The sequence below is a fragment of the Terrapene carolina genome, unplaced genomic scaffold (genome assembly GCF_002925995.2).
Source record: "Terrapene carolina triunguis isolate 2854851 unplaced genomic scaffold, T_m_triunguis-2.0 Scaffold48, whole genome shotgun sequence".
Lineage (NCBI taxonomy): Eukaryota > Metazoa > Chordata > Testudines > Emydidae > Terrapene > Terrapene triunguis.
Genome location: NW_020664399.1, coordinates 1,908,953 through 1,919,691, shown reverse-complemented (window position 1 = coordinate 1,919,691; position 10,739 = coordinate 1,908,953). Strand labels below are relative to the sequence as shown.

The 10,739-nt window shown below is 39.9% G+C and overlaps 1 protein-coding gene across 1 annotated transcript in view; it reads right to left on the bottom strand.

Annotated features, from left to right (window-relative positions):
- Positions 1-4,405: 4,405 nt before the first annotated feature.
- Positions 4,406-10,739, bottom strand: part of BASP1 (brain abundant membrane attached signal protein 1) — a 67,678-nt gene continuing 61,344 nt past the window's right edge. The window contains exon 2 of the mRNA XM_024218987.2: positions 4,406-5,172. Coding sequence (XP_024074755.1) covers positions 4,425-5,162 — 738 coding nt within the window. The 5' untranslated portion in view covers positions 5,163-5,172 and the 3' untranslated portion in view covers positions 4,406-4,424. The remainder of the gene's footprint in view (positions 5,173-10,739) is intronic.

The window sequence follows — 10,739 nt, the reverse complement described above, 5'->3', positions numbered from 1 at the left end:
AGCATTAATCCATCTCAATATTTTGATGCTTTGCCAAATCTTTTGACATTTTCCCAACCCTTCTGTAAACATGACAACCCATTTTTAGGCTATGTAGGTTCTAGGTACAGCAAAGGTCTCATTGACACATGTTATGGTACACCTCTAACGTACTGCAATATAGGATTTTATTTTAAATGAAATCTGTCCTTGATTGATGCCCAAAGTAATGTAGTGGTTTAGCTAAGGAGCATGTCACACTACCTGTACAAGACACATCTGTAACTAGGGTGACCAGACAGCAAGTGTGAAAAATCAGACAAGGGATGGGAGGCCTATATAAGGCCTGGTCTACACTAACACCCCAATTCGATCTATGGTACGCAACTTCAGCTACATGAATAACGTAGCTGAAGTCGACATACCTTAGTTCGAATTTACCGCGGTTCAGACGCGGTCCACACGCGGCAGGCAGGCTCCCCCGTCGACTCCGCGGTACTCCTCTCGCTGAGGTGGAGTACTGCAGTTGACGGCGAGCACTTCCTGGTTCGACTTATCGCGTCCAGACCAGACGCGATAAATCGAACCCGGAAGTTCGATTGCCAACCGTCGAACTACCGCGGTAGTGTAGTCCCAAATATCGGAACTGTCCCTATAAAATTGGGATATCTGGTCACCCTATCTGTAACCATAGGCATATCAATCTCTGTGCTTCAGGTTCCCAGAGGAAAACCAATTCCTTTTTCCCCATCCGATGTCTGCTCAGCGTGTATGCTCTTTGGGGCAGGGGCTGTCTCTTAATGCAAGAGTACACAATGGAGCCCAGATCTCTGGTGGGGTGTCTAGGTGTTAGTATAATACATACAAGTCACCAAAAGTTTTGACTGCAGTGACAGAATCAATTTTGTAACCATATGTATAATAGCAAAAGAAGTGTCCAGCCATTTCAGGTTAGTTAAAACACCTACTTGTGGTTGCATTTCCCTCCACCCCTCCCCATTTTTCAAGTGCAAGCATGTATTTGCTTTCTTTGCACATGTCTCGTGATTAACTGTCCGCAAAAGTACCTCATACCCATTGTCATCTACAAGATAAGGAGGAAACAGCCATACTGCAAAGTCTGTGGAATTTGTGGGTGGATTTACTGCCAAGTGTTGCTGAGTCTGTCTGATGTGGATACTGCTGTGGAGTGTTTGGGTTTACTTCATTTGTCTCCCATCACTAATGAAGCATTAATGTGAGGAATCATCTGAGTTCTTCTAATTGCTCTATATCCCAGGGTCAATCAAAAGCTAAAGTATTTGTTCAGGCTGTATGAAGTTGGGAGAGATTAAAATGCTTTTCTGTACATTATATAGAAGGTGAAAGTGTAGTGCTGGAGTATGACTGTTACCAGCCATGAGGTGACACATGTTTGAAGAAGGAATATGCTTATTTGAATATCACCATAGTCAACAAGTTACATACCTATTCTCCTTCAGCATCCGCTTTCCCATTCAAAGGCAGCAGGGTCAGAGTGCAGATTTTGTCCCAATAAATCCAGGTTGATTCACATACTACATTAACAGAGATAACTAAGAGAATTCAAAGATTAAGGCCAGAAGAGACCATTGTGATCATTCTGATCTGACCTTCTGTATAACATAGGCCATAAGACTTCTCTGAATTAATTCCTGTTTAAACTAGAATATAGCTTTTGGGCAGGGAAAAAGCCAATCTTGACATAAAAATATCCAGTGACAAAGAATCTACCACAATCCTCAGTAAGTTGTTCCAGGGGTTAATTACCCTCACTGCTGAACAATGCGCACCTTATTTAGTGTCTGAATTTGGCTAGCATCAGCTTTCAGCCATTGGGTCTTTTTGTACCTTTGTCTGCTAGATTCAGTGCATTACCTCTTTCTATCTTGAATTAGTTTCAACCAAGGTAAGAAAAAATAGTTTGGGGTTCTTGTTTTAGCTTCTCCATCTCCAGGACAGAACAAACACCCACATGACAAGATGTATAATCACATTGATTAATGCACTACTGGAAGACGCTCGGATATTATGGCGATGAGTACTGGAGAGAATTTAAAAAATCTCCAAAAATGTATCCACGTTGGTGCAATAGAGTTTGCAGGGAACCCTAAAGATTGACAAGGAAAGGATGTGGCAGGTGTATTGACAGAACTTGGTGGACTAACTTGCACACTGGCTGCTTGAACTCTGCTATTCTTTAGGTATTGTCATTCAGTAGAAGACACATTTACTTTGAATTTTTAAAAAGTAATGAACAGTGAGTTGTTTGAAGTTTTGGTACATGAAAGAGCAAATCTGATCTTGACACACTAGGAGTGAAATTCACCAACGTGCACAAGGATGCATTGGTCTTGTGTTGGCCTTAAGTTCCACTTAAGTCTCTGGAGCCAGATCAAAAGTCAGTAGTCAATAAGACTAACTTCTGTTGACTCCAATGGGCTTTGCATCAGGCCCATGGTGCTTTGTTCCCTCTATGTGAATGAAATACAAAAACCCTACAACATGTTCTGAATGCAATTTTAAGATACTTTTAATCACAAATGAACCCCGCCCCCTCCTTTCTCTGTGTAAACCCTTCAAGGATAAACCCAAAGGAAGCATGTTGAGTCATGATTTCTGATATTTGGATTGTGTGTGTATTATCTATATTACCTTTAAAACAAGATTCCTGTTTAACATATCCATTCATGCACGTGGTAGGTCTAAAAGTTACTGTTTTTATTTACTACTGCCTTGCTTCTCTCATTATCACTGAACAGCAAATTGAGTATGGTGAATGACAGACTATGATGCCCCTGAATAATATCCCAGAGCAGGAATCTTTCTAAACCTTGTTTTATGAACTCTAGATTGCATATGGTAATCTTGAGCTGCATCAGACAGGGACACCTTGCCTGTGATTATCTTGCAGTTCAGACTGATTTTAAAAATGACATGACATGGAAAATTCTATTGAAAGAAAGATTTGATAAATTCTATTCACTTACACACCTATAGCCATATTTGAAGGAAGCAGCATTTGGCTTGCTGTAAGTCATGAGCTCAAGGTCATCTGCTGCATAGCAGCGTTGAGAAGTTAACCAAATTTAATAGTGAAAGCATTTACAAAAAAAATTTGTGTCATTTTTTTTTCTGATGGACTATTCATCTTACACCAAGTAAAACTTAAAATCAACCAGGACACCTGTAGCTGTGTATAATAGCAAGTGAGCATATTCAAAAGCCATTATTTTTACTAAAATGGCATTGGCATATGACAGACTTTATATTCTGCTTATGCATAGGATATAAAGTATTTCCTGTTCACTCACTATCTCTCATGGAGCTCTGTGCCACATGTGAGAGTTTATGGCAAAATATCTCTAGGGTCAGATTCGAATATCCTTACTGATGCTGAGTAGCACTTTATACTGGTACTAATTGTGAATGTGGGTAGCTGAATCCTGACCACAGTGATTTTGATTTGCCCTCAAATAATCATCCTTTTCCTCTGAATATGTGGATTGTGGATGCCAGGCGGTCAGGGGTAAATATGAAGAATTAGTCTAAATAAACTATCAATCTTTACACCTTTATTTTTTTTAAATTATTTAACTTTTATTACTGTTGCACCATTTATACAATTACATATAATTTCAATGCATCCATTGTACATTTTGTTTTTCATTTGTTTTCCAATGAGTGGTGTGTTGGTGTCTGTGACACAGAATGGAAGAGAAACTGGAACTGCAATGAACGCAGACTTTTTCATTTCCACTGACCAATAAACAGAACTACAGGTGCACCCAACCACAGACATGCATTAACTCGTCATGAGAAATCTAGGTAGGCTAAGTAGGATGAGAATGCTGTTTACTCCCAAAAATATTTGGAGAGGAAGAAGAATTGGAGGATTGGCATTGAGAAAAATGTGGACAGCTAAGTGGGTTTTGTCTGAAAGTTGGCATTCATCCACTGCATAAAAAATATATCAAAATAAGAGGCTGTAAATAAAAAAAAAAAACACCCACAGAAAATACTGCTTTCATAAAGATCTGATTGCCTTGGCACAAGCCCAGTGGGCAGAATCAAACGCATCACTCCCAAACCCCATTACAGAACAAAAAAAAGATTTTGATACATTGGTGGAGTGCATTTACAGCAGTTCAGATACAAAAGATGTGCTGTACTTTCAGACATCCATATTTTTCATTATTATTTTTAAATCCTGGCAGAAAGTATATTAGATATTTCCCCACAAAAATACTATTTGGATTCTTCCCCCCTCCCTTGCTCCCTCCCAACTTGATGGGACATCCTTTTTTTCCCCCCTGGGCAATACATATTGTTATTTCAGATTGGAAACAAGTTAGTATAGCTGAAAAAATTAAAAAAAAAAAAGACACAGGTTGTTTTAAGTGGTTAATTTCAACAGGCTGTCCAATTTAATCTTGCACTGCTATGGTTTGATCCGAATTAGTCGCTGGAACTTCAGAAGATTTCGCTTCCTCTGGTGGGGCTGCAGGCGCTGAAGCCTTGGGAGTAGAACTAGGTGCTTCTGTTGCTGCCGGGGTCTCCTTGGAAGAAGGTGCAGCCTCGCTGCTGCTAGGTTTTGAGTCTGAAGCTGGGGCCACATCACTTTTAGTTTCTTGCGCTGCAGGTGCTGCGGGAGCCTCAGTCTTTTTGGCTTCCCCTTCCTCTTTGCTCTTGTCATCTGCTTTACTAGTAGCTGTGGCTTCTGAAGGCTGGGAAACTTTTGCATCATTGCTGGGCTCAGAAGTTTTAGGTGCTTCACTACTGGCAGCAGGAGCAGAGGCTGAAGTCTGTTCCTCTTGCTTAGGTGCCAGTTGTTCATTGTTCTTCTGTGGCTCCACTTTTGCGTCGACAACGGCCTCTGGCTTCTCTGGTTCAGATTTCTGGACTTCTTCCTGGCTCACGGCTTTTTCTTTTTCCCCTTCTTTGTCTTCTGTCTTATTGGCAGCAACCTGAGACTCTTTATCACCCTTCTCCTCCTTGTTGTTCTCCTTCACTTCTGCGGTCTCTGTGGTTTGCTGGGCATCCTCATTCTGTTTTGGAGTCTCCTCTTCCTCAGTAGCTGCTCCCTCAGCCTTCTTGTCCTTGTCTTTAGCTTTTTCGTCATTCACATTGTACCCCTTCTTCTTCTTGCTAAGTTTGCCTCCCATGTTTGGAGTTCTGCAAAAAAAGAGAAAAAAGACGGTTAACAAAAACCTCTACCTCGCCTCCTCAAAGCTAAATTCCTTACTACTTCTCACACCAGCAGCTGGAAAGTTTGGGTGCTGGCTATTCCAGCAGAGAATGCAGTAACTTGATCAGTGATTAGCAACTGAACACAATGATCCACTAGCTTGCCAAACACCTATCAGGGCACTATCTGCCCTGCCCCAGAGGCCCTGCAATACTTATGCCACCAGATCCTTAAATCATCACCCCATGAAGTCAAGAAGAATCATCTGCTAGTGCTATTTACCCCTCCACCTTCCAATTTATGTCAGGAGGAACTGAAAAGGGAGGAAGAGGAAGCATGCAACCCTATCCTCTTATGTCTCAGAAAGGTATTCAAGTAGGATGACCAGATGAGAGGAAGAAAATATCGGGACACATGGCGGGGGGGTCACCGAAAGGAGCACACACACAAAAAAAGTGAAGTGCTGCGAAATATCGGGACAAATTGCGTCCCAACCAAACATCGGTCGGGATGTGGGACAAACGCCTAAATATCGGGACAGTCCCAATTTTATCGGGACGTCTGGTCACCCTATATTCAAGAGGAATAAAAGAAGAAGAGCTCAGGAGTACCATTCAAGTTAGACAAATACTAAATTTGAATCCTTACAAATCCTAGCTGCTATATCCATCTCTGGCTAGCACGAAAGTCCACTATTACTCAGTCCCTAACAAAACTTGTTATGGATTTACTAGTCCCCAGAAATGCTTTTAGAGGCCTTGAGAATAAAAGTGGTCATTGCTTCTCAGTGATTGAAATGAATCCATCACATACAAGCAACTTGACAGCACTGATCCATACTAGGGGTGCTTGGTATAACAAAAACCACAAACAAATAGTGCATGTTCAGTAGCCAGATTTCACATGTTAATAACTCGGCTATTTATATTTTGATCCAGAGCTGAGACCACAGGCCAAGTTTTAGCCTAGAAAGAATTTTTTGTTGTTGTTTTTTACAGCCAAGCTATAAACTGATTCAAACTGTTTTAGAATGAAAGTGCTGACCCAATTAACAGTGACACTGAACGGATTTATGTTTTACCCAACATAAAAGACTGCATATACTTCACAACAATGTCCTGTGACTTACATAGTTCATTCCCACTAAGAAGGCAGATTGTCCACTGGGTGTGTATGCACAGAGGACAAAAATGTGCACACAAATTCAAGTTTGATTAAGTGGACATGTCCAATACATTCAAAATTAAAATGGAATCAAGAATCAGGAAGGACTTTGGAATAAGGACTGACCTGGCTTATTGTGCAATTTATCCTGTTGTTCCTTCATATTGCAGCACATATGGTATGTAAAAATCTCCCACTGTTTTAATTCTGTCACCTAAGGAACCTTATGAGCTGCAATACTTGGGCACAGCAGGTTGAGTTAAGAAACAGCAACACTGACAACCTGAAATACAGCAAGGCTATTACCTAATAGAGAGAAACAAACCCAATGTGGGGATTTTTTACATGCAGGTTTATATGTAGTACACAATGTAATATAATCTATTTAACATGTTTAAAATGTTATACCTCTTTCTTACAGCTTCTCACCAAGATTTTTAGATGTACTAGTGATTGGATCCCCAACCTGAGTCACCTTAAAGAGACCCAACTTTCAGAACCCCCAAGTCCCCACCGTTAGTCAGGCCCCTTTAAAATATGCCTCAAGCTGGACATGCAAAAGCGAAGACACCCAACATCACTCATCATTTCTGAAAATTTTGGCTTCTGTCAATAGGTGTGTACCTCTGTATTTGATGTGAGGATTTATATCTCCTTGGTAAGGAGTAAAGACTCAAGTCTTAGCTAACAAGATCTTTACTCCTGAACTGTACATTGAAACACAAATTTGGTCTGGTTAAGACAAAGGAGAGATTGAAAGGTGATGTCCTTATTAATGGGCCCCCAACTTGAAAATCCACACTCTGTCTGAAAAATATTTACCCATTATTGTTACCAGTAATACTACCGTTGCAACCTGGAGAGCATCATAAATGAAAGGTTAGAGCGGGGAAATTCTCTCTTTCAGTTTTATATTTAGAAGACAGCGAACAATCAAATGTACTGTCAAATACATGTTCCATTTCAGAGTTTCCTCTGTAGAGTCAAATTACTAAGTTTCCCTTGTTTGGGTGGTTCTTTCACACAGCTATAGGGGAGAAAAAATATATATGAATTTTTTTGTATTTTTACATTCACAATTATTAGGGAAAATCAGGGGCAGATATAATATCAGGAGTTACTCTTAAGCCATTTTTTAAAATGACTACCTTTCAAGTTAACTATGTCCCTTTAACATCTTAGTCTTCCTGAAATTCCTTTTACAAAAATCTAATTTAATTTGCACCACCTATACTCTTTTTGTATTTCTCCTAGCTTGGGAAATGAAGATAACCTAGAAAAAAATGAAAGTGAAACTGACTAGTCAAATTCTACTCTAGTACAATCCTGCAATGTTTATATTATAAAGACTGCAATATGTTGTTTCCTTGACATCTTTCTATTAGCATTTTACTGCAAACACAAATCTAATTTTAGGGCAGAAGTTGAACTATGAGTGTCCCTTTAAGATACAACAGCACTCTATATCAAATTTACCAAAATAGCGATAGCATCAACTGCGGGGAGGGGATAATCCATTCCATCCTTCTGCATGGTGGCCAAAATATCCATCATACACTCAAGTTACACACCATCTGGTGATGTTCTACCCATTTCCTATCAGATTTTGAAATGCAACCCCCATTAATTAGTACATTACTTGACAAGTAGCACTGATATGCCATTTCAGTCCTCATTTCTTTGGATTGGCATATTACCACTGATCTCGATGGAGACCATTTGTTTTCAGCAGCCTGGACAAGGGACCTTTCTGCAGAAAGGTAGATTTCCTGCTGCTGTATCACCAAGGCATATGCACAGTCTAACAGTGGCTCCCCTGTATATGTTCAGTTGAAATTGGAAATTATGATCGACAGTGACCTGTCAGGTCTCAAGCCTCAAACAGGAGAGTAATCACAAGGAAACTATTTATGTGGGTAATGGGGAAATGTGGAGTCCCGCAATGGTAATGTATCTTAAGAGCCTTATGCTGAGAAGTAATATGCTATTCCCAAAGAGATTGAAGGGTGAACCACTGTAAAAGGATTCTAACCCTAGGTGAACAATACTGGAGGATTCTAAGGACTACTTTTGTTGAAGGAAGTTCAACCTCTTAGTTATTTAAAAAAAAAGGCCAAGGACTTTGTTTGCTGTCTGATAATATCATGGCCTCCCCAATTCTCACTACTTATTAGTCTAGTCCATTGATTTCAGCTCCAGCACTTCTTATAGAAACAAAAGGCGGTTTACACGCTCGTACAACTGATGAGCTTCAGAGGGTTTCTGCAATTCAGCAGGAACAGAGATTTATACCAGAGCTGTGTGCACTTCCAGATTTCCAATCCCTAACTAAGCCTCTATTTGTTTTCCAGTACTAGTGCCCAAATACCATGAGCCTAATTTCATTTTCTGCACCTTCTGTATTTTTCCAGATTTTACTATATAACATGTATTGCAATTTGCCAACCTTGCTTTTTTAATACAAATTATTTTGCTCTGAATACTGCTAGTCACAAAATGCTCTAGGGTAGAGGTCCTTCAAGAAGCAGAAATACATGCTTAAAAGAAAAATACATGCTCAAGAACCTATGAAATAGATTTTATTTGTTCTGATGTATTTTCTGTGTGGTTCCTGTGCCCCAGATTTACCTGCAGCCAATCGGTATTATGCATTAGGACAGAAAGGAGGGGGAACGATGTACAAACTATTTTCAGATCTATTTATAGATGCTTAGAGTTAAAAATGGACTGCTACTTTCCAACCTTGAGAATAAGCTAACCAAAGCAGATAAGGGTTTTTTTAAAAAAGACAGATCACTCTGGAACTTGTAGGCCAGCTTATTAGACAGCCAGCACTCCCCAAACTTTGAGGGGTACACAAAATCCAAAGTTTGGTTTTGGAACTCTCTCTAGCTGTTACCAGCTGAATGTGGTGAAATTTAATTTGTGTAATCAAACACTCTCAAAGAGAGGGCCAGTTTGTATTATTGTGAAGAGGTCCCTTGAATTTTGATATCTGTGCTCTTCCATCACTGGAGAGAAATAGGAAAAGCAAAGTAGTATATAGGCTGTTTCTGTATGAGTAGTGAACAGCAATAATTTTCTGAGGTTCCAAAGCAGTAGTTCAGCCAAGTAGAGTGAAGTAAAAGACTTACAAGCTGCACTGGAGATAAAAAGCATTTCAATCCATTCAGAATTTTTTCACTGTAGTGTTCATCCAAAGGTAGAGGAAACATTAAGAAAAAATAACCTGTATGCAGATATTAGAATGAAGATGTTCTAAAAGAAGATCAGTGTATATGTATAGGCTTTGTTCAACTCCTTCTAAAAGCTTCTTGGGCCAGATTTTTAAAAATCTGGGACTTTGTCCTCTGCATTAAAGTACTCACCCTGAGGTTTTCTATCACTCCCAGAAAGTAGCACCAGAATTGAGTATCCTTCACAGTTTATTTTAAAAAATCATTTCTATATCAGTAAATTAGCAACTATCCTTCCCCCCTCCCCACTACATACTGTCAAACACTCCCCCAAAATGGAATATACATGATTAGCTGGATACCTAGGATGACAGCGTCACAAAATTTTAAATCTAAGATCATGGATTACAGTAATGTATTCACAGAACATAATGTTTAAAAAATTCAACTGGTCTTTAAATAGGCCAATATAACAGACCCTGGAAAAAAGTACAGTATAAAAATCTGACTGAACAGTTTTTAAGAGTCATAATTAAATTGTGCCTCTCTAATGAAATTGCATCCTTCTGAAAAAAGTCAATAGACCTATCTCTTTATATAACCATCTGTTTCAGGGTTTCATCTATAAAGTTATGACTTCCTGTATACACATACATATTTTATATAAAGCATCATTTAGTAAAAGCCTTCACATTGCAGCAAAGGGTCAGATCATTTAATGAGCGACCAGACTAGGACTGACCATTACCAACATCCTTAATAAAGAGAACTGTACATTTCCAGGATGGATGGAAGGCTAGAAAGACTACAGGCTGGAAAGGCTACGACCCCATAAACAAAGTCTGCTTCTGAGAAGAAACTACGCACCCAGAGTTCCCACTCAACTTCAATGGGAGTGTGGGGTGCTCAGCACTGCCAAACATTAAGCCCCAAACCCCACTTCAGAAAAACACTTAAGAATATACTTAAATCCCATTGAAGTCCATGGGACTTAAGCATGTGCTTAAGTAACTGAGGCCTAAACTAGCACATTTGGCATACCGTATAGGGTTACCATACGTCCGGTTTTTCCCGGACATGTCCGGATTTTCGGCAATCAAACCCCCGTCCGGGGGGAATTGCCGAAAAGCCAAACATGTCCGGGAAAATGCCGGCGGGGCACTTCCTCTCCCGCGGCTGCTCTGCTCCGCTCCTCCCCTCTCAGACTTTAAGAG